This window comes from Scyliorhinus canicula, chromosome 13, assembly GCF_902713615.1.
Source record: "Scyliorhinus canicula chromosome 13, sScyCan1.1, whole genome shotgun sequence".
Classification (NCBI taxonomy): domain Eukaryota; kingdom Metazoa; phylum Chordata; class Chondrichthyes; order Carcharhiniformes; family Scyliorhinidae; genus Scyliorhinus; species Scyliorhinus canicula.
Genome location: NC_052158.1, coordinates 153,674,493 through 153,701,595, shown reverse-complemented (window position 1 = coordinate 153,701,595; position 27,103 = coordinate 153,674,493). Strand labels below are relative to the sequence as shown.

Below are 27,103 nucleotides of genomic sequence, written 5' to 3'. Positions count from 1 at the left end.
TATGACATGAAAGCTTCCGGTGCAATATATCAGCTGGTGCCAAACTCCTTCCCTTCAGAACTCTCCTCCCACTGCTGACCCTGTGCATTCTGCCAAGTGAATCACTGGTTGCAGAATAACACGGAGCATTAAAACTGTTGCTCTGGAAACCTGGCTGGATCTTGCAGTTGTTCAACTGCAGAGAAACGAGAGAGCGAGTCGCTATCGCCTGTTTGGAAGTGTGGCAGAAAGTCCCCATCGACTCTGGAAGCAAAGGTTTGCTCAGTTTTACAAAGTGTCACAATCCTAGATATTATTAGAATTGTTTTGATCAAATGCAAAGTTCAACTCGGTTCTCTGAACAAGCTTTAAAAGCGTTTCTTTGTTTTCTACATCTTTATTTTCTTCAGCCAAATCTCTGAGGACAAATCAATTGTGGGTCCCATTCCTGTTAATGTGAGATTCAAACCAGTTGCTGAGTATTGGACTGAGCGATTGTAAATGTGAGCATTCCAGTGCTGAACTCTCTCTCTTGCTCAATCTCACTGTGTTGATATTTAGACTAAATTCAGCGGTGACTTTAATCTCTGGTTAAAACTGGAGCGACAACACTTAAACCCCCAGATTGGTTAGAATGAATCTGCCTCTGTTTCCATGTCACTGGATTTCGTTGAGTTTCTCCCCTGAACGTTAAGTTGTTGGGGAACAGTTTACTTTGAAGATTCAGATTTCATATCCGTTTCAATTGTTCTGTTTTCTGAGAAACATCCACAGTCGACACATCATTTAGGGGAAATTACGGGATTATAATGTCTGTCCAGCCAATTGGATCTCTTCCTGTGCTGTTTATTACTCAGATTTCCAAGGAATTTCCACAACATTTTCCAAGTGGAGGAAATGGCTGGAGTCAGGAACAAATCTTAAATAAAAAGCTGAGACTCAGCAACAATCACCGCCAAACAGGGTGGAGATTGTGAGATTTCTATTAACAATCACATTCGGGTTTGCCACCTCCCTTTGATTTGGGTGAAACGGACTCTTCCCACAGTGGGGTAAGATTAAGGTGATATTTCTAACTCCCCTTGGTCTTTGCGGGTTTGATCATCTGAAAGTTTTCTTCATCACTGACATGAATCCCACTGAATAACTGGGAAAGGGAATTTTATCAGTCACTGAATATGCTGCTGTGGGGAAGAGGCAGAGTCACAGACGGTGAATTGCTCTCAGCATCTAAACGACGGGCCGAATAGCCATTCTAACATTCGCTGATTTGGCAATAAGTAAAGAACCAGAATTAATAAGTTGACAGTGTGGGATCATAGAACATACAGTGCAGAAGGAAGCCATTCGGCCCATCGAGTCTGCACCGACCCACTTAAGCCCTCATTTCCACCCTATCCCCATAACCCAATAACCCCTCCTAACCTTTTTTGGTCACTTGGGGTAATTTATCATGGCTAATCCACCTAACCTGTCTTTGGACTGTGGGAGGAAACCGGAGCACCCGGAGGAAACCCACGCAGACACGGGTAGAACATTCAGACTCCGCACAGACAGTGACCCAGCGGGGAATCGAACCTGGGACCCTGGTGCTGTGAAGCCACAGTGCTAATCACGTGTGCTACCGTGCTGCCCGTCATTGGGCAAAACTTGACCGTAACAGAAAAGGAGTTTGACATTAAGTTGGAGAGGGGGGAAAGATCACTTTCAGACACCACAGTCTGTGTCAGAGATGGTGGTTGGAGGAGGAGGGGGTGTGGAAGGGGGGGGGGGGGGGGGGTGCTTTTCCTTCACTTTGGGCAGTCTTGGGCCAGAGATTCCCAGGTGTCAGTGGGGATGTTGTAATTTTTCAAGGAGGCTTCGAGGGTGTCCGTGACGCATTTCCTCCCCCACCCCGGTTTGTCGTGGGAAGCTTTGAGTAAAGGAATTGGCAACATGGTGTCATAATGGTTAGCAGCGCCAGAGACCTGGGTTTGTTGGTGACCTTTGATGGATAGTGTGGAGTTTTGGCCCTCCCAGAGTGCATTAGGGCTGGGGGGGGGGGGATATCGGGGATCGCTTCGGGTGCCTCTGAGATCATGACCATTTAAAAATGGCGTCCTGACCTCTACACTGGAGAGTTCCGGTGAGAGGCTCCCCCCAGTGTATAAAAGAGGGCAATGTGCAGCCTTAACCTCGCGTTCCCCATCCAGGCTCCTCATACAATCCCAGTCTCATTGTATAGCCATGTATTTCACTGCACTGCGAACACTGGGGAAGCACGTGGGTAAACGCCCTCGCTAGAGGATTTTGTTCCCTTTTGGGAGAATCACGCCCAGAGTCTGGGTTATGGAGGTACACAAATTGCTCCTTCCAGGAGGCGCTGACTGCCTTTCTGTTCTCAATGAGCATTTCTCCATTCCTGACCAGCAGAGGGGTGGAGCGCTGGGTGTTTGGGCTGTAGGTAGTCTTGACAGCGCTGAAGAAACCTCGGGTGCCATGTCTGTCAGCTCACCTCTGGATCCCCTGTGCTTTCTCCACCCACTTTCTGTTCTTTAGGTTGTGATTTTTACTGGGCCTCAGCCTCCAGCCCTCTGTGGAGCGGCTTTCTTACTGTGGAGTTGAGTTTGCCGTTTTAGGTTCAGAAAAGCCTCACGCTGCCGGCTTCTCACTAGTCATTGCCTGCCATTCGGAAAAAGACCCAATTATGCCAACTCTCTGCTTCCTGGCTGCTAACCAGCTTTGTATCCATCTCAAGGCACTACCCACAATTCCATGCGCTATGCATAGTAATCTTGCTACTTGCAACCTTGTCAAAGGCCTTCTTAAAGTCTAAATAATCCACATCCACTGATTCTCCCTGGTCAACTCCACTAGTTACATCCTCCAAAGAGTTCCAGTGGATTTGTCAAGCATCATTTTCCTTTCATAAATTCCTTCCAAGTACTGAAGAGTACTGGGCTAATGGTAAGATTCTTGGTAGTGTGGACGAGCAGAGAGATCTCGGTGTCCATGTCCATAAATCCCTGAAAGTTGCCACCCAGGTTGAGAGGGTTGTTAAGAAGGCGTACAGAGTGTTAGCTTTTATTGGTAGAGGAATTGAGTTTCGGAGCCATGAGGTCATGTTGCAGTTGTACAAAACTCTGGTGCGGCCACATTTGGAGTATTGCGTGCAGTTCTGGTCGCCGCATTATAGGAAGGATGTGGAAGCATTGGAAAGGGTGCAGAGGAGATTTACAAGGATGTTGCCTGGTATGGAGGGAAGATTTTATGAGGAAAGGCTAAAGGACTTGAGGCTGTTTTCGTTAGAGAGAAGAAGGTTAAGAGGTGACTTAATTGAGGCATACAAGATGATCAGAGGATTAGATAGGGTAGACATTGAGAGCCCTTTTCCTCGGATGGTGATGTCCAGCATGAGGGGACATAGCTTTAAATTGAGGGGAGATAGATATAGGACAGATGTCAGAGGTAGATTCTTTACTCAGAGAGTAGTGAGGGCCTGGAATGCCCTGCCTGCAACAGTAGTGGACTCGCCAACACTAAACGCATTCAAATGGTCATTGGATAGGCATATGGACGATAAGGGAATAGTGTAGATGGGCTTTAGAGGGGTTTTACAGGTCGGCGCAACATCGAGGGCCGAAGGGCCTGTACTGCGCTGTAATGTTCTATGTTAAAGCCATGCTGACTTTCTCTTATTATACCACTGCTTTCCAAAGGTTGGGCCATGGAATCTATGATAATGGACTCTCGCAACTTCCCCAATATCAACATTAGGCTCACTGGTCTATAGTTCTTTGTTTTCTCTCTACCTCCCTTTTTGAACAGAGGCCTTGCATTCACTGCGCTCCAATCTGTAGGAACCATTCCAGAGTCTAAAGAATCTTGAAAAATGACCACCGATGAATCTACTATTTTGAGGGCAGGTCCGAGGTTCAATTCCCGGCTTGAGTCACTGTCTGTGCGGAGTCTGCACATTCTCCCCGTGTCTGCGTGGGTTTCCTCCGGGTGCTCCGGTTTCCTCACACAGGTCCCGAAAGTCGTGCTTTTTGGTCATTTGGACATTCTGAATTCTCCCTCCGTGTACCCGAACAGGCGAATGTGGCGACTCGGGGATTTTCACAGTAACTTCATTGCAATGTTAATGTAAGTCTCTTGTGACAATAATAAAGATTATTAGTATGTTAATGAAGATTATCAGGTCCTATAGATTTATCAGCCTTTTTATCCCATCAATTTCCCCCAAGCCATTTCTCTACTAATACTGATTATAACCCTCACTAAAACATGTATTCTCAGAACATCTGGTACTTGATGCATGTCTTCTTTTGGAAAGACAGAAGCTAATATTAGGTCCGGAAAGGAATCCACACTGAGCCGATGGGCGGCACTATAGCACAGTGGGTAGCACCGTGGCTTCACAGCTCCAGGGTCCTGGGTTCAATTCCCGCCTGTCTGTGCAGTGTCTGCACGTTCTCCCTGTGTCTGCGTGGGTTTAATCTGGGTGCCTTTCACAGCCCAAAAATGTGAAGGTTCGGTGGATTGGCCATGCTAAATTGCCCTTCGTGTCCAAAAAGGCTTAGGTGGGGTTACTGGGTTACAGGGATGGGGTGGGATGTGGGCTATGGTAGGGACGTTGTAGACTCAATGGATCGAATGGCCTCCTTCTACACTGTAAACTCTATGATTCTATGAATAGGTTGAATCAAAAGGCAAAGCTTTAATGCAACAGAACAAGAGTACAGAGCAGTTACTCTACTACAGGAGACCAGCTCACAGTTCATGACCCTCTGGGTTTATACAGGATGTAGAAGAAGGTGCCTCGCCTCTCAGTGGAGGATTGTGTATTACCCATAGTCCTTTGGGAATACCAATCCCCCAGTCTCATAAGTGCCCCGTGACCTGTTTAAGGTCTCATAGTGTCCCATTACCTGCTCAACTCCAGGTTAAGGGGCTGGTTTAGCACACTGGGCTAAATAGCTGGCTTTGAAAGCAGACCAAGGCAGGCCAGCTGCGCGGTTCAATTCCCTTACCAGCCTCCCCGAACAGGCGCCGGAATGTGGTGACTAGGGGCTTTTCACAGTAACTTAATTTGAAGCCCACTTGTGACAATAAGCAATTTTCATTTCATTTTGTTATGACATTCCTCCCCCTCACCCCCCCCCCCACCCCCGAAGTCCGCGCCGTTGTCGCGCTCACGTGACCAGGCCGAGACGGGGAGGTAGGAAGCGAGAGAGGACACTGACATATTTTAAGAATCATTTGGTCCTCAGCGGTGACAGACAAAGGAGGTTCAGGTGACGAGTAGCAGAATTGGGGTGCGCCTCTTTCGTCCAGACTGGGGGGAATTTCGGGCACCTGTGGCATTTTCGGGCGAGTCACAGGCGACTCCGGGACCCCGGGAGCCGAGTCCATCACTGAAATAGAGGAGTCCGGCGGGGAATCGGGTGGAGTGGCACGCCCGCCGTGTGGCACAGCGTGGGCGGAGACTCCGTAGGGGTCCGACAGGAACCCGAAAAGGGAATGGCGTATAAAAATAGGGAAACCCTGCTAAAACTATACACGGCACGAGTTAGCCCTGGTATAGTGTGCACAGTTTTGGTCCTCTTATCAAAGGAAACCCAAACTGGCATTGGAGGCAGTCCAGGGAAGGTTCACTGGGTTGGTCCCGGGTATGTTTTGATTTTATTGGGAGGATGTTGGGCCTGCAGTCATTATGGTTTCAAATAATGGGAAGCGGCATTATTGAGACATTTGGATACTCAGGGAGCTTGACAGGGTAAATGCTGAGACCATGTTCCTCTTGGGGAAGAGTCTAGGACCAGACGATATAATTTTAGGAGTAAGGGTTGTCCATTTCAGACAGAGATGAGAAGGAATTTCTTCTCTCGGTGGGGAGTGAATTTGTGAGCTGTAGAGTCTGGATCGTTAAGTATGTTCAAGGCTGAGATGGAGAGATTTTTAATAAGGTTTATGAAAAGATTTGATCGTACATCTCCCTTTTTAGCAATAGTTCTGAATATTTTCTGTTCCACCTCTCCACTGGCCACAGCTTTAATATGTTTTAAAGCTCATGCTGGAAAATAAATGTTGCTTCAAATTATTTTCTGTGGACACCCTCACCTCATAACAGTGTCTGCCACTTCTGCAATCCTGAGACGAACAGAAGAATTTTCCTGGACAAAATTTCTCTAATTCAATGAGGGATATTTCTGATTCAGTGTGACTGTATATCAATCAGAATTGTGCCATACTGAACGAATGCAAGGCGAGATATATAATAGAAGATTGATTTACAAATCGGGAAAGACTGATTTACTCTACTATATCTTTCAGACGATTGTTGTGGAAATGGCTGACATGGTGAAGATTGATGGAAATGTCTTTGTACCAAACCAACTCCCATTGACACAACCACTGGCCAGCGGCCCACAGTTGATCCAACACTTCGAAAACGATCCTCTGCACCAATCCCTAGCTGCAGTGCTCAATCAGAATAATTCTGGTGTGCAGGAGATGCTGAAAGGAAAATTCAAAGCCTTGGGTGTAAGTGCACTTCTCAAATGTGGGAAAAATTGGTTATATTTTAGCCCAATGGGGATCAGGACAAAAACAAAAGTGTGTAATGTAGCAATATAAAATGGTATTGTGGAAGTCAATATTTTTCCCGCTTCTGGACTGTGGTAGAAAGATTCAACAACGCTCGTTAAGAAAACATAACAAGACTTTGTTTTCAAACAGACTGCATGCTCTTTTGGCTGAAAGTTGAAGTCGGAGAGCAGGGAGTGTCACTGCTGATTCCTACTCAAGTCCGCGCGTTCACAGAAAATTAGCTCAGTATTTATACATTATCAGAATCAGGATTATGTGACTACAGCTTGGTCAGGAATTCGATCAGAAGTACAAACATAAGCAATATCATAAAACAGGGGTCACCTTGCTGACCTTTCAGGACTCTGTCCTGTCACTCAGACCATTATTTTGTCCTTTGATGGAATGTTTAAGAGTCGGAGGAGATTTGTTTCTTCCTGACCTTATCTTCTCGTATTTAGACTGCTTTGGGTTATGACGAGTTAGTCTTATCAGAATTTATGGAGTCCAGGCATTTCGGTTCAGCTTGACCTTCTCTGATCTTATTCAGGCTTTAGGTCATGCAAAGTCAGCTTTTCTTACATTGTACCCAGTAGTTGACCAGTTTTCCCATCATGCCATTATTTACTTCGTACAACATCACAGTATTGATGTGGCTTGTATACTTTGTTTTTGACAAAACTGCAGATTAGTCAATGGGAATGGAAGTGGAATGAGTGTGTCACTAGATTAGTGATCCATTGGCCTGGATTGAAGATTGCGAAATAGGAGTTTAAATTCCACTATGGTCACGGGGGAAATAAAATATAATTTAAATATATCTGGAAACAATAATGATTACCACAAATTTACTGGATTTTCATTAAAACCCAACTAATTTACTCATTTCCTTCAGGGAAGGAAATCTGCCATCTTTATCTTGACTGATCCGTATGTGACTCCAGACCCATTGCAATGTGATTGACTTTTAACTGATCTCTCAAATTGCCTGCCAAGCTATAAAATTGTATTAACCCAGGACTACGGCGCTGAGGAGCCGTGTTCGAACCCCGGCCCTGGGTCACTGTCGGTGTGGAGTTTGCACATTCTCCCCATGTCTGCGTGGGTTTCACCCCCACAACCTAAAGATGTGCAGATTAGGTGGATTGGCCGCGCTAAATTGCCCCTGAATTGGAAAAATAAATAATTGGATACTCTAAATAAAGGGGCTGGTTTAGCTCACTGGGCTAAATCGCTGGCTTTTAAAGCAGACCAAGCAGGCCAGCAGCACGGTTCGATTCCCGTACCAGCCTCCCCGGACAGGCGCCGGAATGTGGCGACTAGGGGCTTTTCACAGTAACTTCATTGAAGCCTACTCGTGACAATAAGCGATTTTCATTTTTCATTTTCAAATTTATTTTTAAAAAGTTGTATTGACCCCTTATGGTCTCCCCGTGGGCTCGCAGTGGGTGGGCCCTCCATGCTGTGTGGAGGAATCTTCCGGCAACAATGGCTTCCGCCAATGGCTAAGGTGCCAGAATCGAGCCATAGTACAAAGGGATCTGGGAGTGCTAGTCGAGGATTCCCTAAAGGTAAACATGCAGGTTGAATCTGTGATTAAGAAAGCGAATGCAATGTTGTCATTTATCTCAAGAGGGTTGGAATATAAAAGCAGCGATGTGCTACTGAGCCTTTATAAGGCTCTGGTTAGGCCCCATTTGGAGTACTGTGTCCAGTTTTGGGCCCCACATCTCAGGAAGGACATACTGGCACTGGAGCGTGTCCAGCGGAGATTCACACGGATGATCCCTGGAATGGCGGGTCTAACATATGATGAACGGCTGAGGATCCTGGGATTGTATTCATTGGAGTTTAGAAGGTTAAGGGGAGATCTAATAGAAACTTACAAGATAATACATGGCTTAGAAAGGGTGGACGCAAAGAAACTGTTTCCGTTAGGCGAGGAGACGAGGACCCGTGGGCACAGCCTTAGAATTAGAGGGGGTAAATTCAGAACAGAAATGCGGAGACATTTCTTCAGCCAGAGAGTGGTGGGCCTGTGGAATTCATTGCCGCGGAGTGCAGTGGAGGCCGGGACGCTAAATGGCTTCAAGGCAGAGATAGATAATTCTTGATGTCGCGAGGAATTAAGGGCTACGGGGAGAATGCTGGTAGGTGGAGTTGAAATGCCCATCAGCCATGATTGAATGGCGGAGTGGACTCGATGGGCCGAATGGCCTTACTTCCACTCCTATGTCTTATGGTCTTATGGAGACAAACATCCGGCTCTGCACGGAGGGAAAATACAGCCCCAGTGTCCGACTGACTGTCAGAGTGGGGTCACCTCCTCCTCCCTGTCAGGGAATGGACCTGACTACTCCTGGAAAATTCAATCTATTCGCTCTTTCTGTGAGCGCAGATATTGCTCTGTCTGCTGGGTATTCCCACATTCTCTGTTGTTATTTCAGATTCCCAACATCAATCCTATTTTTGTCCTCGTTTCAAATTTTACATCTCCAATCCAATACTTGTGGGAGGTTCTTTTGTCACACCATAGGCAGGGTCTATACCTTTGAGTCAGAGGCCAGAGGGATTCAAACCGGGGCCCCAGACCATTAGCCCGTGTCTCTCGATTACTGGTCCAACAACAATACCGTTGTGTGTTTGCCTCTCAAATGACCCACCTAAATTAGTGATGGAAACAGATTCAATATTTACTTTCAGGTACACCTGACACATTAACATTTGCAAAGTTATGGAGGAAATGTTTGTGGAGTGGAATCATTTGAAGTGATCTGTGAAATTGCAGACACAGACATTGTGGGCTGCATGGCCTCCTTCTGTTCCTGTGTTTCCTGATTGTGTAGCAACATTTGGAGTGGGAGATCTTTTTCTAATTCCTACCGGTATATGAGCATTATCAGGAAAATGTAGTGAAGGAAATTGCACATTCCACCTAGTCTCCATTAGATTATCCTTGTGTTAATATCAATGGATGGAGAATCAGACGGGTTCTGTCACTGACGTACTCTCCTCCCCACCAGAACGTACTTCACACACACCACGCAGTCAATGATCTGCCGCAGTGCCATGCAATAATATTCATCCTTCTTTGGGTTCAACCCACACATCATAAAGTTAAAAGCAAATTACTGCAGATGCTCGAATCTGAAACGAAAGAGAAAATGCTGGAAAATCTCAGCAGATCTGGCAGCATCTGTAGGGAGAGAAGAGAGCTAATTTTTGAGTCCGATGACTCTTTGTCAAAGACATTTCCATTTTGTTTCAGATTCCAGCATCTGCAGTAATCTGCTTTCATCCAGTGTTTAACTCGCCTCTCTTCCAGGAATGCCTACCCTGAAGAAGTACTGCTCTTCTCTCCGACAGGATTTCCGTATGTCCCTCCCCCACTATCCACCTTCACTGCTTTCCATCATAAAGTTATTTCTGGTTGTGCTCCAGCATTGAAACTAAATCAATAAGTTAATTTGGAAGAAGAGTAGATCCTGTGAATTATTCTGCTTTTTCATTTTCTACACTAAATCCTAAAAATTAGCATTTCAAATTCAGTAATTCTAAGTTGTGAACTGATCGGATAAACTGCAGAGCTGAACATCAATGGAGGTCAAAATCGGACTCTTTTTATGAAAAGAGTGGGTGATCTGCAGTGGCAATTTCACACCATGGAGCAAGTTAAAACTACTGCCAAAAGGTTTAGAATCCCTGCAGTGCAGAAGGAGGGCATTTTGGCCCATCGAGTCTGCACTGACCCTCTGAAAGAGCACCCTACCTAGGCTCGCACAGTGGTTAGTACTGCTGCCTCGCAGCTCCAGGGACCTGGGTTCAATTCCGGCCTCGGCTGACTGTGTGAAGTTTGCACTTTCTTCCCGTGTCTGCGTGGGTTTCCTCCGGTTGCTCCGGTTTCCTCCCACAGTTCACAGATGTGCAGGTTAGGTGGATGGACCAATGCTAAATTGCCTCTTCATGTCCAAAAGGGTTAGGTGGGGTTACGGGGATAGGGTGGAGGCGTGGGCTTAAACCGGGCGCTCTTTCCAAGGGACAGTACAGACTCGATGGGCCATGCGGCCTCCTTCTGCACTGTAAATTCTATGATTCTGAGATTTTAACATAGTTTTCTTGTCCTTGCAGATAACGCAGATTGTGACGGGTATAATTGCCATAATCATTGCAATTGTAGGAATCAGCATTCTGAAAGTTCCAAATTACATGATGATTTCGCTGGAATTTGGGACACCCTGGTGGACTGGAGTTCTGGTAAGTACGACTAATGTATTAAAAAATGTTACATTCTTGGCTTTCTATATCTAACTCCTATTCAGTAGACACATCTGGCATGAATCATTCATTGACCACTTGTTGGCATATGCCTGTTTCCAATGCCCTACAATAGAGAAGCAAATATTTTCATGGATTCCTTTCTCTTTTAATGTGTTCATGGGGTGTTCATGTTGTTGACAAGGTCAGTGCTTTTTGCCTACCCTTAAATGGCCTTGAAATGTGGTGGTGAGGCATCTTCGTGAACTGCTGTAATCCATGTGAGGTCAATTTTATTCTATTCTACAATGATCTCAGTCATACAAGGTCCCTTGTTTAAAAAAAATAATTTTAATTGGAATTTTTTACAGAAAATATAACAACAAACGATGAAACGCAACAATAAAACACCATAACTACTGTAACACCCCCCCACACCCAGTAAACAACAACAGAACTTAAAAATAAATTAAATTAAAATTAAATAAGCAAACATAGTCAACGTTCCCCCCCCCCCCTTTTTTTCCCCTCCTCCCCCCCCAGGTTGCTGCTGCTGCTGACCCAGTACCCTATCGCTGAGCCAGAAAGTCGAGGAAAGGTTGCCACCGCCTAAAGAACCCTTGTACCGATCCTCTCAGGGCGAATTTGACCTTCTCTAGCTTCATAAAACCCGCCATGCCATTGATCCAGGTCTCCACGCTTGGGGGTCTCGCATCCTTCCACTGTAGCAAGATCCTCCGCCGGGCTACTAGGGACGCAAAGGCCAGCACACCGGCCTCTTTCGCCTCCTGCACTCCCGGCTCCACCCCAACCCCAAAAATCGCGAGTCCCCAGCCTGGCTTGACCCTGGATCCTACCACCCTCGACACCGTCCTCGCCACCCCCTTCCAGAACTCCTCCAGTGCCGGGCATGCCCAGAACATATGAGCATGGTTCGCTGGACTCCCTGAACACCTGATACACCTGTCTTCTCCCCCAAAGAACCTACTCATCCTAGACCCGGACATGTGGGCCCGGTGCAGCACCTTGAATTGGATGAGGCTAAGCCACGCACATGAGGAGGAAGAGTTAATCCTCTCCAGGGCATCAGCCCATGTCCCATCTTCAATCTGTTCCCCCAGTTCCCCCTCCCATTTAGCCTTTAGCTCCTCTACTGACACCTCCTCCCCCTCCTCTATTACCTTGTAGATATCAGATATCTTCCCATCTCCGACCCAGACCCCCGAAAGAACCCTGTCACTCACCCCCCTCGCGGGAAGCAAAGGGAATCCCTCCACCTGCCGCCTAGCAAATGCCTTTACCTGCAGATACCTAAACATGTTCCCCGGGGGAGCCCAAATTTCTCCTCCAACTCCCCCAGGCTTGCAAACCTCCCTTCAAGAACAGGTCCCTCAGCTATCTGATGCCCGCTCTATGCCAACCCTGGAACCCCCCATCAATGTTCCCTGGGACGAACCGATGGTTCCCCCTTAACGGAGCCTCCATCGAGCCCCCCACTTCCCCCCTATGTCGCCTCCACTGCCCCCAAATCTTGAGGGTAGCCGCCACCACCGGACTCGTGGTATACCTCATGGGAGGAAGCGGCCACGGCGCCGTTACCAGGGCCCCCAGGCTCGTATCCCCACAGGACGCTCTCTCCATCCATTTCCATGCTGCCCCCTCCCCCTCCATCACCCACTTGCGCACCATCGACACATTGGCCGCCCAATAATACCCCGAGAGATTGGGTAACGCCAGCCCCCCACCATCTCTACCCCGTTCCAAGAAGACCCTCTTCACCCTCGGTGTCCCATGCGCCCAAACAAAGCTCATGATGCTGCTAGTCACCCTCCTAAAAAAGGCCCTAGGGATAAAGATGGGCAAACACTGAAAGAGGAACAAGAACCTCGGGAGAACCGTCATTTTGACGGACTGCACTCTACCCGCCAGTGATAGCGGCACCATGTCCCACCTTTTGAATTCTTCCTCCATCTGCTCCACAAGCCTGGTAAAATTAAGCTTATGGAGAGTCCCCCAACTCCTGGCCACCTGCACCCCCAGGTATCTGAAACTCTTCACTGCCCTCTTAAATGAGAGCCTCCCAATTCCCTCCTCCTGATCACCCGGGTGTACTACAAATACCTCACTCTTGCCTAGATTTAACTTATAGCCCGAGAAGCTCCCAAACTCAGCCAACAGCTCCATCATCCCCGGCATTCCCCCCTCAGGGTCCACCACATACAACAGCAGGTCGTCCGCATAAAGCGATACCCTATGTTCTTCCCCACCCTGCACCAGGCCCCTCCACCTCCCCGACTCCCTCAGCGCCAAAGCCAAAGGTTCTATCGCCAGTGCAAAAAGCAAGGGGGACAGGGGGCACCCCTGCCTGGTCCCACGGTAGAGCCTGAAGTACTCTGATCTCCTTCCATTTGTAACTACACTCGCCATCGGGGCCTCATAGAGCAACCTCACCCATTTGATGAACCCCTCCCCGAATCCGAACCGCTCCAGCACCTCCCACAGGTATCCCCACTCAACTCTATCAAACGCTTTCTCTGCGTCCAGCGCCACCACTATCTCCGCCTCCCCCTCCACCACTGGCATCATAATAACATTTAACAATCTCTGCACATTCGTGTTGAGCTGCCTTCCCTTGACAAATCCTGTCTGATCCTCGTGTATCACCCCTGGCACACAGTCCTCTATCCTGGTGGCCAGGATCTTCGCCAGCAACTTAGCGTCAACATTGAGGAGCGAGATTGGCCTGTATGATCCACACTGCAAGGGGTCCTTATCCCGCTTCAGGATCAGAGAGATCAGCGCCCGTGACATCGTCGGGGGCAAAGCCCCCCCCTCCCATGCCTCATTGAAGGCTCGCACCAACAGGGGGTCCACCAGATCCGCATACTTTTTATAAAATTCCACCGGGAACCCATCCGGCCCCGGCGCCTTACCTGACTGCATTTGACCAATCCCCCTGACTAGCTCCTCCAACTCTATCGGTGCCCCCAGCCCCTCCACCAGCTCCTCTTGCACCTTTGGGAAACGTAGCCTGTTCATGAAGCTCTCCATCCCCCCCCCCCCCCCCCCCCCCCCCGCCCCCCCCCCCCCCCGCATCGGTGGCTCTGACCGGTACAGTTCCTCGTAGAAGTCCCTAAAGACCCCGTTTACCTCTGCCCCCTTCTGCACCACATTCCCACACTTATCCATCACTCCACCAATTTCCCTAGCCGCATCTCGCCTACGGAGCTGATGCGCCAAAATCCTGCTCGCCTTCTCTCCATACTCATATACCGCGCCTTGCGCCCTCCTCCACTGTGTCTCCGCCTTTCTGGTGGTCAACAAGTCGAATTTGGCCTGCAAACTACGCCGTTCCCCCAGCAACCCCTCCTCCGGGGCCTCCGCGTACCTCCTATCCACATCCAGGAGCTCCCCCACCAGTCTCTCCCTCTCCCTCCTCTCCCTCCTTTCCCTATGGGCCCGGATGGAGATCAGCTCCCCCCAGATCACTGCTTTCAGAGCCTCCCAGACCATCCCCACCCGGACCTCCCCCGTGTCGTTGGTCTCAAGATACTCCTCAATACTTCCCCGGACCCTCCTACACACCTCCTCATCAGCCAGCATCCCCACATCCAGACGCCACAGCAGGTGCTGGTCCCGTGCCTCCCCCATCTCCAGATCAATCCATTGTGGAGCATGGTCTGAAATTGCTATGGCCGAGTACTCGGCATCCTGCACCTTCAGGATCAATCCCCTGCTCAGGATGAAAAAATCTATTCGGGAGTAAACCCTATGTACATGGGAGAAAAAGGAATACTCCCGCGCCCAACGGCCTCCCAAACCTCCAGGGATCCACCCCTCCCATCTGGTCCATAAACCCCCTCAGCACCTTGGCCGCCGCTGGTCTCCTACCCGTCCTTGAACTGGACCTGTCCAGTGGGGGATCCAGCACTGTGTTAAAGTCTCCCCCCATGATCAGGCCCCCTGCCTCCAGGTCCGGAATGCGGCCCAACATGCGCCTCATAAAGCCAGCATCATCCCAATTCGGGGCATATACATTAACCAGCACCACCTTCTCTCTCTGCAGCCTACCCTTCACCATAATATACCTGCCCTCCTTGTCCGACACCACCTCAGACGCCTCGAACGCCACCCTCTTCCTCACCAGAATCGCCACCACCCCGGTTCTTCGAGTCTAATCCTGAGTGGAAAACCTGCCCCACCCACCCCTTCCTCAGGCGAACCTGGTCCGCCACCTTCAAGTGGGTATCCTGGAGCATAGCCACGTCCGCCTTCAGATGAGAAAATACCCTAGTTCTCTTAACCGGCCCATTCAGCCCCCTCACGTTCCAGGTGATCAGCCGGATCAGAGGGCACCCCGCCCCCCTCCCCCGCCGACTAGCCAAAGCTCATCGGCTGCTCGCCCCAGGCCAGCACACCCCGCCCGACCCGTTCCCCATGGCGATAACGCCTCTCCTCTACCCCCCCGACCCACGCCAGCTCCTTCCTGGCCATTCCAGCAGCAACCCGGTATCCCCCCCCACCCCCCCCCACCACCCCCAGGCTTGGACCCCTCCTAGCCGCGACGCACCCTCCATGGTACTTCCGTGAGTCAGCTGACTTCTGCTGACCCCGGCAGCTCCTGCCAAAACCCGGCCCCTCCAGACATTGGGTCATCCCCCTCCTGCCACACCTCCTTGGCACCGCTTCAGCGCGGGAAAAAACCAGTAGAGGCCACGCCCCCACCGCCAGCTCCACCCCCTCTGCCCCGCAGCGCGGGAAACCAGAGGAATGCCCGCGCTTTCACAGTGCCCCACCCCACCCTTCTGACGCAGCTCCCCAAATTCCAGCTCCACCCCATCCCCCAGCCCCGTACAGAAGAGAAAATTTAAAAAAACAAACTCCCAACATTCCTCACATAACCCAAAACCATACCCAATAGACCCACCCGGAAACAGCAAAAAACCAGCATAGAAAACACATGTCAAAGTTACAAAAACAGCAACAGCAAAAACAACAAAGACCATAGCGCACCGGACCCCGCAGCCCCCAGACCCTAGTTCGAGTCCAGCTTCTCCGCCTGTACAAAGGCCCACGCCTCCTCCGGGGACTCGAAGTAGTGGTGCCGGTCCTTATATGTCACCCACAGACGCGCAGGCTGCAGCATTCCAAATCTGACCTGCTTGGCATGCAGCACTGCCTTCGTCTGGTTAAACCCGGCCCACCACTTATTCACCTCCGCACTCCAGTCCTGGTAGATTTGCACTACCGAATTCTCCCACTTGCTGCTCCTCTCTTTCTTGGCCCAGCGCAGCACACACTCCCGGTCGCTGAATCGATGGAACCGCACCAGCACCGCCCTCGGGGGTTCATTTGCCTTGGGCCTCCTGGCCAGCACTCTGTGAGCTCCCTCAAGCTCCAGGGGCAAATGGAAGGACCCCACCCCCATCAACGAGCTCAGCATCGTGGTCACATAAGACGGAAGATCCGACCCCTCCAGCCCCTCCGCCAGGCCCAGGATCCTCAAATTCTTTCGCCTCGTGCGGACGTCCAGCTCCTCCAAGCGGTCTTGCCACTTTTTGTGAAGTGCCTCGTGCAATTCCACCTTCCCCACGAGGACCACGGCCTCCTCCTCCCGCTCAGCGGCCTGCTGCTGCAACTCCTGAATGGCCACCCCCTGGGCCGTCTGGGTCTCAAGCAGCTTGTTGGTAGTCGCATCCAGGGAGTCCAGCAACTCAGCCTTCAGCTCTGCAAAACAGCGCTGAAGAGCAGCTTGCTGCTCCTGGCCCACTTCCACCAGTCCTCGGGTGCTCCGCCGGCCGCCATTTTGTCCTTCTTCCCCCGCTTTCATACAAGGTCCCTTTAAACACACAAGTTGATTGTGGTCAAATGCACTCTCCATTCTGAACCCGAGCGAATGTCCATGGATTTCCTCTCTAAATCCCTCCAGAAGATTGTCACATGAGAGTTTCCAAACTCCTCTGATAAATGTGTAGAAATCTGTTATATATATATATTGGATTACATGTATCTAATGCAGCAATGGTTTTAAAGGCCTGGGTTAGGATGTGTATGTATCTGCTGCAGTACTATTTAAAATAATCCGAGTTTGAGACAGCCAGGCTTCGTGGCTACAGAAAGGGCAAGTGAGATCTTGTGAACATGAGATCGTCTTTTTTAATTCTTCTTTATGTTTACAAGGTGGCTTAATGGAATTTTCTGATGATTTCTGGGGACTCCCCAGGGAGTAGATAATTAGATACATTGGGCGGAATTCACTGTAGCATGACGCCAAAATCGGAAAGGCCGAACGGGCGGAGAATGGCTACCGACGCCGGAATCAGGTCAGGCGCCGGTTTGATGGCAGTTCACGATGCTCCGCCTCCTCCAAATTGGAGTCATCGGGACTGCGGTCACAATGCCGTTGGCTCATCATGAGACGGCCCAGCCATGAAGCTCCGCCTCCGATGAACCGAGTTCATGACGGCGCAGGCCATGTGTGGTCGTGCGGCCCGCGTGCCGTGTGGAGACCCTGTCCAGCGCCGCGATACTCGGCTTTCCGGGGGTCTTCTGCTAGGGCTGGGGGGGGGGGGGGGAGTGGTAGGGGGTGGCCAGAGGGTCGGCTGTGGGGTCGAGGAGGGTGTGTATGCAGTCCAGCATGTTCGGCGCCAAGTTTTCCAGCGTGCCTGGTGCGTGTGTGGGGACTGTCGGCATGCGCGGCTGCAGCTTGTCAGCCCTTCGCATGCGCGGCCCGGGACCAGCTGATTGTCTGGCCGTTTTCCGTGCAATCCGCAAGTGTGTCACGTGGCGCTGGTGTTAGCCCATCGCCAGTACCAGAATCGGTGAGGGTTGTGTGCCAATTTTCCCGTCGTGAAACACCGCGGATCCTCTGTCGGCGCCGGCACTTATCCTCAGGGACAGAGAATCCAGCCTATTGAGTTCAAAACGTAAGTACTCAGATAATGGGATTTGAGTGGTATAAAGTAACGTAAGTAATGGAAGGGGCCAGGTCTGAAGCAGCCAGTTTGGAGTTTAGTCTGTATTGATTTGGCTGTGAGCTTAATAGGAGCTTCTGGAAAAGGCTGTCAGGTTAAACAGTAGTCTGACACAGACAAGAATATGCAGGCTCTCCCTCTTCAGGATCTCTCTCTCTCTTCAAGAGAGTTAGGAAATCTATATCTAATGTTTGGCAAGTAACCCAGTCTTTGCTCCCTCTATTTAAAAGTGTTTTTTGTCACGTCGCCGAGGACCCAGGTTCGCTTCCGGGTCACTGTCCATGTGGAGTTTACACATTCACCCGCGTCTCCATGGTTCTCGTCCCCACAACCCAAAAATGTGCAGGGCAGGTGGATTGGCCATGCAAAATTGCCCTTTAATTAAAAAAAGGGCAGGACTGAGATCATTGTAGAACAGAATAAAATAGACCTCACATTTTTGACCTTTGATGGATTTTGCTTGATTGGAGATAAAGAAGAAATCAGTTTGAAGTTAGTGTTTCCTTTTATTATGAAGCATTGTTTAACAGGTAATTGTAAACTATATGTTTGTGCTGTTACTTTAATGCTGTGTCTGTTTTTATATGCCATATCCCTATTTTGTGTGGAACGCTCCGAGAGCGAAGTATCCATTCCTCACTGTTTTACAAATAATTAAGAGAGCCTTTAGGTTTCATAGAATTTACAGTGCAGAAGCAGGCCATTCAGACCATCGGAATCAGCTCTTAGAAAGAGCACCCTACACAAGCCCACACGTCCACCCTATCCCCATAACCCTATACCCATAACCCAGTAACCCCACCCAATACTAAGGGCAATTTTGGACACTAAGGGCAATTTAGCATGGCCAATCCACCTGCACATCTTTAGACTGTGGGAGGAAAAGGAGCACCCGGAGGAAACCCACGCACACACGGAGAGAACGTGCAGACTCCGCACAGTGACCCAAGCCGGGAATCGAACCTGGGACCCTGGAACTGTGAAGCAATTGTGCTAATCACTATGCTACCATGCTGCCCAGTAACCTAGCAAATTTTGGAGTCTGGTTCCGAATCGTAAAACTCCATTCCCCAAAAAACATGCTTTAAAATTTTCTTATACAACAATGCTATCCTTCAGCCGTTTGCCTTCCAAAATCCAGTCCAGGTTTTCCAAATTAACCTTTCAAATAAAGCACCCCTGTCATTTTAACCAAGAATTGGGCTTACAGGTTTTACAAATCCCCTGTCTTTACCGTTGTACAAACTGTTCAGAATTACTTTAACTATCGATTCCTGTACTCCATTGAAATGGCATTAAAGTTTTCATTTACCGCGGAATCCTGCTTTTCCACTTTATCACTGGTTACTATCGCTGTCTTTTTCACTCACAGCATTTTGTCTAATTCTCCCTTGAATTCCCCTGAACGATACCTTTGTCTCTGTTCTCTTAAGTTCAGTCATCTTAAGACATTCTTTGTGTCCCAATTCCTGTTTATCTGGACTGTATCTGTTTCTTTGGGAAGACTTTGCCGCTCCCTTTTCCTGTCCAGCTTGGCAGAGTTGACAGATATTCGCTCTCCGGTGACTATCTTCAACTGCAAACGAATTCAGCAAAACGTAAACTCAAAAAGCTTTTCTGCTTTAAAAAAGGCCTCCAGTTGCTGAGCAACGGTCACTTGCTCCTGCTAACTTATTTACTTTTCACGCTTTAAACCTCTCTAAGCAGAAGAGAAGCACAGTTTTAATTGAGCAAAACACCACATATACAAACACTGTTCTCCATCATGAATCTAACTATAGGTTCTACCCTTTTAGGCACTTTAACCCACTTAAATTAAACCCACAAAACCATATCCATCATCTAACATTTGCCAATACAAATATAAATCACTTAAACCTACCTTTGTTTTCTGAACAGGAATCAGAGAGAAGCAGAGAGTTTATGGAGCTAATGTCTAACTTACGTGTCATAGGGAGGGCTTAAAAACTCCAAAGTGTATTCTGAAGTTCACCTGGCCTATAACTTTTATGTTGTTTGGCTGGGATGAGCACAAGAGCCTTCGCTTCAGGTGTGATTCATCAGACTTCCAAGGCGCTTTTATCAAAACAATGTCTGTTATAAGAATGTAGTTAACATATATAAAACAAGAATTTGGCATCAATTACACACACAAAGAAAACATAACTGCTACAGTAATCTATGGATATAACTCTTGATGAATCCCCCTTTGTAGCTGTTCCAATTCAATAACAAAATCCAATCAACGAAAACCCCTTTCAAGGGCGTGACCCAGCACACTGTAATCTCAGTTGAATGGGACTGGTCCTTTGCCTGAGATTCTGATCCACTTCCAAACAGCAGATTCAAAACTCCTTCCGGAAAGCAACTCTATTTTTAAAGTTACCCGGGCGCTTTGCCACACCCAATGTGCTTTCAGTTCCCTGGAACAGCTATTAAAATGAAACCAGGGAAACACTGCTTCTCTTGTGCAGTCCAGAGCAACAAACCGAAACTGAAACCCCAACACTAAACTCCCTCTCACCTGACAGCCACAGCCCAGCTCCGCCCACAAATGACGTCACTGAAGCCATGCTACAAGTCATGTGGTAAGACCAAACCTTTCTTAAAGGGGCACTCACAATAAACTTGTGGAGGGAAGAACTTATAAAAACCTTATTATTGAATTGCTATTCAGTTCTTCCAAATTTACAGTCTGATGTGAAGTATGTTTTTATAGTTTATTGTTGCAGGGGCCCTTGCTATAGCTGTTGAGAAGGAACCAACTCAGTGTATGGTAAGTACTTGCTCAAAAATGGTCGATATGGTTGATTTACTATGTGTCTCAGCCCAAATAAAAACCAGCAAGATTTTCTGGTCAGTGGTAACCCCCAGGATATTGATAGTGGGAGAGTCAGCGATGGTAATGCCATTGAATGTGAGTGGGTGAGGTTTAGATTCTCTCTTGTTCGAGATAGTCATTGCTTAGTGCCCGTGGGACGTGAATGTTACTTGCCCCTTGTCAGTCCAAGCCTGGATATTCTCCCAGCCTTCCCTCTGGGAGGCTTGTCGACAACAGAAGATCCCACCAATACCCATTGGCGAGTCGCCCTCCGCCACAACAGAGAGGGAGGAAAATCGCACTCTGCATCCGTACAACACACTGGAGCACAAGTATAGATGTTACAATGAATGAATACTCCGGAATTTTGTTCGACTGCCATTGGAGACAAGGGTTTCTGTATAAAGATCATTGTCTAGAATCTCAGAAGGATCCAGCACAGAAGGAGGCCATTCGGCCCTTTGTGCTATTGCTAACTCTTTGTTGCCCTTAGTGTCCAAAATTGCCCTTAGTGTTGGGTGGGGTTACTGGGTTATGGGGATAGGGTGGAGGTGTTAACCTTGGGTAGGGTGCTCTTTCCAGGAGCCGGTGCAGACTCAATGGGCCGAATGGCCTCCTTCTGCACTGTAAATTCTATGTAATTCTATGTAATTCAATTAATTTTCATTTGAATTTCCTTAATGATTCCAACATCCTTCCAAACATTGCGTTCTAGATCACTGCAACTAAATCTGAAATAGAACATTTCTGCATATCACCTCTGCTTCTTTTCCGTATCACCGTCTATCTTTGCCATGCTTCCTAAAGTGTGATATTGAATGGGTTTGTATGGATTCAATGAGGTGGATACGTTTCCGGTAGACTGGAATAGGAGGAGGCTTAATCAGCCAATTAACATTTTCCTCCTTCCAAATTTTCTCATTGTTTTTATTATTTATTCATAGTTCCTGGGTTTTGCAGGCTCGGCCAGCATTTATTGCCCATCTCTAATTTCCCTTAAGAAGGTAGTGATGAGTTGCAGTCCATATAGTGTAGGCACACCCACAGTGCTGATAGGGAGGGTGTTCCAGGATTTTGACCTAATGACAGTGAAGGATTAGCGGTTATATTTCCAAGTCAGAATGGTGAGAGGCTTGGAGTGGAACCTCCACGTGGTTTTCCCATGTGTCTGCTGCCCTTGTCCTTACAGATGGTAGTGATTATGGGGTTGGAAGCTGCTGCCTAAGGAGACTTTGTAAGTTCATGCAATGCTTCTTATGTTTTTAATGTCATTTTTTCACTTTCAGATCAGAGGTTGCTTATCCATGAACATCATCAGTGCCATTGCCTGCTTACCAGCAGTAATAATATATTCTATAAACCTTAACGTGAATTGTCAGTATTCGTATTACTGTTCTCGTCCTGATGTGAGTGTTCAATTATATTGATACTGAGCATTTATAAGAAATGTTTTGAAAAGTCTTCTGTCCAGCCTAATTTATTTATGTTTAACACATCACAGGGTCTAATTACACGTTTAGCCATACATTGTCTGCTTAGCAACAGTAATTATATATTCTGTAAAGTTTGATATGCGACTGTGGGCTGGATTTTCCGTTTCCGAGCTGAAGTGCTGATGCCAACGGAGAATCCGTGGACTTCCATGTCAGCAAAATCGGCTCGAAACCCCCCCCCCCCACACACACAAACCGATCAGGGCTGAAAAGATGGGACAGGTTGTGCTGGAGTACCCATACAGCTGATGGGTCGGCTGGGGCCAGAGGGCATCAAGGAGGTGTCTGGGGGTTGGTGGGGGGTCACCCATACGACCCAGAGCACCAGGTTTAAAGCGGGCTGTCAGCGGCTTGCGCAGCTACATAGCTGCCTTGCTGACTGCGATAATGTTGTTGCGTAGCCGTCCACCCCGATCCCACAGCCCACCTCCTGCACCCCCCCCCCCCCCCCCCCCCCCCCCCCATCGCCACTCCCCTCCCTAGCCCTGGCCACAATCACCGGCTGAAAAATAAAACAGCATGAGTGAATAGATTGTGAAAGGTTTCAGAGCAGAATGAGCCAGTCAGTTCCTTCTAGCTCGGCCGCCTCTCCCAGACATTGGACCCGTTATTGCCTCTTCCTCATTAAGACAATAATAATAATGCTTGTGCCGGCTCTCTGCCAGAGTTTGTGTTTATTGGTGGAAATAGTGAAGGAATGGCGGCACAGCTGTCGGCGAAGAATGGCGGTGCTGGACACTGTCCATACGCCCTCTCTCTCTCGCTCAGCAGCCACCACTCCAGCTTCACGTTTGTGAAAGCGCACGTGGACCGCGGCGTCGGGAACTCGGCCCATCGGAGGCGGAGAATCGCGGGTGGGCCCACTGATGGTATGCGAACGCTGTTTCAATTACGAGCGGCGTGCGCCACATTGACGCCGATTTCCTGGAAGCGGGGAACCTCGATTCAGCATCAAAATAGCGCCAGCCGTGATTTCGGTGTCGGGGGCTATTCTCTGGCTGATCAAACAGCCTGATTTCGGCGTCGGCAAATGGAAAATCCCGCCCCGTATTATTGTGATTCGGATTACTGCTTTCATTCTGAAATGTTAAATCATATTGTCTCTGAGCATTTATAAGAAATATTTTTCCATCCAACATAATTGATTTGTATTTAACACATCACAGGGTCTGATTGCATGTCTGGCTATACTTCTGCTGCTGACCCTGCTCAATGCAGCAATATCCATTGCAGTTTCAAGTTTCAACTGTAAAGCTATGAATAACTGCTGTGCAACATCAGTGGTAAGTTAAATAATAGACTGATTTAAGACTCTATGGTGTCTGTGTATTTACGGTACATCAGCTCTCTTTCCCATTTTAGAAAACCCTGCCTGTATCAATGATACTTGTTGGGTACCAACCCCTTGCATTACACCCCAGACTACAGAGCTCAATGGAACAGCAGGTCAGGCAGGGCAGAAGCAAGCAGCCAATGTGTTTCTGCCACTTGTCCCCCAACAGGAACAACTAAACTTGAATTCACACAATTTCTATTGTCCCTCCCCAGCCCAGCATTCCCACAAGGGGCTGGTTTAGCACACTGGGCTCAATCGCTGGCTTTGAAAGCAGACCAAGGCAAGCCAGCAGCGCGGTTCGATTCCCGTAACAGCCTCCCTGAACAGGCGCTGGAATGTGGCGACTAGGGGCTTTTCACAGTAACTTCATTGAAGCCTACTCGTGACAGTAAGCGATTTTCATTTTTTTTGTTCAAGGTAACAGTGAAGTGAAAACAATGCTGTGAACGACAGCAAGATTATACCAGCCAAAGCTTGAATCATAAAATGTTACCCGCAGAGTAAGACGTGACTTGGCCACTCAAATCTGAAGCACTTTCTCCTGTTCCATTCTCTCTTGTGTTTTCTGGGGTTTTATTTCCACTTATTCAAATCGGTCCTGACATCACTTTAATATTTCCGGTTTCCAAGCAGCAGTCTGATTAGCTTTTAGTTCGGGCTCAGTGTTCTGTGCTAATGTTGTTGGATAAAAGTCCATTGCAGAGATTTGACCTGAATATTTTTACTGATATTGGTTCAGGAATAAATGTTCCCGACCCTTTTTGGTTGTTTGGATCGCTGGATTTACAGTGATTTGAAATATTTGTGGAACTGTCTTTAGATCCAGTATCACCTTTCTGCTTTATTAAAAGGCTATGTTTACTTGAACAAGTTGGACAGGCTCCCAGGATTTCCCACACAGCCTGACTATCTCAGTTGGGACTACACTGGGATATAAAAGCAGGGATGTACTTCTGAGGCTTTATAAAGCACTAGTTAGGCCCCATTTAGAATACTGTGAGCAATTTTGGGCCCCATACCCCAGGAAGGACATACTGGCACTGGAGCGGGTCCAGCGGAGATTCACACGGATGATCCCAGGAATGGTAGGCCTAACATACGATGAATGTCTGAGGATCGTGGGATTATATTCATTGGAGTTTAGGAGGTTGAGGGGAGATCTAATCGAAACGTACAAGATAATGAATGGCTTGGATAGGATGGACGTAGGGAAGTTGTTTCCATTAGCAGGGGAGACTAGGACGCGGGGGCACAGCCTTAGAATAAAAGGGAGTCACTTTAGAACAGAGATGAGGAGAAATTTCTTCAGCCAGAGAGTGGTAGGTCTGTGGAATTCATTGCCACAGAGGGCGGTGGAGGCCGGGACATTGAGTGTCTTTAAGACAGAAATTGATAAATTCTTGATTTCTCGAGGAATTAAGGGCTATGGGGAGAGAGCGGGTAAATGGAGTTGAAATCAACCATGATTGAATGGTGGAGTGGACTCGATGGGCCGAATGGCCTTACTTCCACTCCTATGTCTTATGGTCTTATGGTCTTATAATATTGGGACTCTTGATCCCAGGGAAATGTTTTAATCCCGGATCCGAGCAGTGGCTTTTTCCTTAAACATTCCAAGATTTTGAAAATATTTTTCAGTAATGTTCAACAAATGAACGGGTATTAATAATTACCTCTCACTCCTCGACATCTTGTATTCTCTGCTAAAGTAACTATTTGAAAAACAGTGTTGCTTTATGTAAACTTTACTTGATCTTTATGACAACTCTTCATCATAAATTCAGCTCCAAAATTAAATCCATCATAGTCAGTCAGATTTTGAACCTGGGAGAATGCTGTATTAATAAAATGCACAGTTGCAAATGAAACACGTTCAGCTGCTTTCACTGGAGATAAACTATTTCCAGCGATTGAGGGGATAGATTTCCTCATCTGAGCATGTGCAGGAAGTGCTCCCCCTAGTGTTGTGACACCAATAAACACAGCCTTGTAGATTGCTCTGGCAGAGAGCTGGCACACACATTATTGTCCCAGGGGGGAAAGTGGCAATAGAACGGGTCCAATGTTTGGGAGAGGCGGCCGAGGCATGAGGAACTGACTGGCTCATTCTGCTCTGAAACCTTTCACAATCTATTCACCCGTGTTGTTTTGTTTTTCAGCCGGTGATTGTGGTGTACAACAGCACATCTGCACAACTGGTTCCTCAACAGCAGATTCATGACAACCCTCCACCCTACAACGTGACAGCGATGGAAAATGTACATGTTGGATAAGAACGGGTTTCAGTTGAAACTCTGCTTAGCACAAGTTAATTAATCTTACAGAGCTCAAAGCAATATTATTTTGAATGTACTCAAAGGAGCTTCACGTGATTCTCCCCCGTAGTGTCCAAACGTTAGGTGGTTTGCTGGATGACGGGGATAGGGTGGAGGTGTGAGTTGAGGTAGGATGCTCTTTCAGGGGCCGCTGTAGACTCGACGGGCCGAATGGCCTCATTCTGCACTGTAAATTCTATGATTCTGTGATTGCCTAAACACTCATTACCTTGAGAAGGCAGCAGTCAGCTTTCAGGTCTAGGCTGCTTCGGAGGGCATTAAGAGTCACCAACTTACAGTGCACCAGGCCTCCCATTGAGCCATGCAAACGGCGTGCGTGTGTGTGTGTTTTACTGGGTTACTGATGGTGTTATGCTACTTTTATATCATGTAAGAACATATAACTGGGATCATAGCGCAAAACCCCTCTTCAAATGACTGCTTCTATGGCATAGATAGTCAGGGTGTTCCGATGATATTGTTTGCTGTGAAATATAATCCCATTCACAAACCATGGGAGTGGCGAATCCCACTACCAACAAACACCCCACTGCTTTGAAGAAGACGACTGCAAGACAAGAGAATCCTGCCCAGTAAATCTCAAATATAAAATGTTCATTTGTTGAATCTTGAAAGTACTGAAAGAAATAGCAAGTGATGAAACATGATTGATTAGATTTCAATACAAGGGGACATACATCACATAGTATTCAAGAAGTGGTCTCACCAATGCCCTGTCTAACTGAAGTATAACATCCTTACTTTTATATTGAATTCCTCTCATAATAAAGGACAGTATTCCATTAACCTTTTTAAAATAAATTTAGAGTACCCAATTAATTTTTTTCCAATTAAGGGGCAATTTAGCGTTGCCAGTCCACCTAGCCTGCACATCTTTGGATTGTGGGGGCGAAACCCACGCAAACACGGGGAGAATGTGCAAACTCCACACGGACAGTGGCCCAGAGCCGGGATCGAACCTGGAACCTCGGCGCTGTGAGGCTGCAGGGCTAACCCACTGTGCCACCGTGCTGCCCTCCATTAACCTTCTTGATTACTTGCTGTACCTGCATAATAATTTTGTTGTGACTCATGCTCTGGAACACACTGATCCTTGTGCACCTCAGAATTCTGCTTCCATTCTGAGCATGACAAGATGCTAAATTCTGTTCCTCAAAATTATGGTGAAAAAGATCGATGAACATAGAACATAGAACATAGAACGATACAGCGCAGTACAGGCCCTTCGGCCCACGATGTTGCACCGACATGGGAAGTCAAAAACTAAAGGCCATCTAACCTACACTATGCCATTACCATCCATATGCTTAACCAATAAACTTTTAAATGCCCTCAATGTT

The 27,103-nt window shown here is 47.9% G+C and overlaps 2 protein-coding genes across 3 annotated transcripts in view; both read left to right on the top strand.

Moving 5' to 3' along the window:
* Window positions 1-27,103, top strand: part of LOC119975466 (membrane-spanning 4-domains subfamily A member 8-like) — a 252,233-nt gene that overhangs the window by 37,060 nt on the left and 188,070 nt on the right. The window lies entirely within an intron of this gene.
* LOC119975467 (membrane-spanning 4-domains subfamily A member 8-like) lies at window positions 49-26,578 on the top strand. Of its 2 annotated transcripts, XM_038815159.1 has the most exons (8): window positions 49-255; window positions 837-1,031; window positions 6,295-6,504; window positions 10,678-10,803; window positions 20,497-20,553; window positions 21,885-22,004; window positions 23,258-23,374; window positions 25,587-26,578. In XM_038815159.1, the coding sequence occupies exons 3-8, from the start codon at window positions 6,310-6,312 to the stop codon at window positions 25,698-25,700; spliced, it is 729 nt and encodes a 242-aa protein (XP_038671087.1). In that variant the 5' UTR covers window positions 49-255; window positions 837-1,031; window positions 6,295-6,309; the 3' UTR covers window positions 25,701-26,578. The 2 variants fall into 2 exon arrangements, with proteins under 2 accessions (XP_038671087.1, XP_038671086.1); XM_038815158.1 differs by lacking the exon at window positions 837-1,031 and having other exon boundaries at window positions 50-255.

Coding starts and splice junctions, on each gene's coding strand:
- LOC119975467 (XM_038815159.1), top strand. CDS start 6,310: ATGGCTGACATGGTGAAGATTGATGGAAATGTCTTTGTACCAAACCAA. Junction 10,804..20,496: donor CCTGGTGGACTGGAGTTCTG/GTAAGTACGACT, acceptor ATGTTTTTATAG/TTTATTGTTGCAGGGGCCCT. Junction 22,005..23,257: donor ATTACTGTTCTCGTCCTGAT/GTGAGTGTTCAA, acceptor AACACATCACAG/GGTCTGATTGCATGTCTGGC.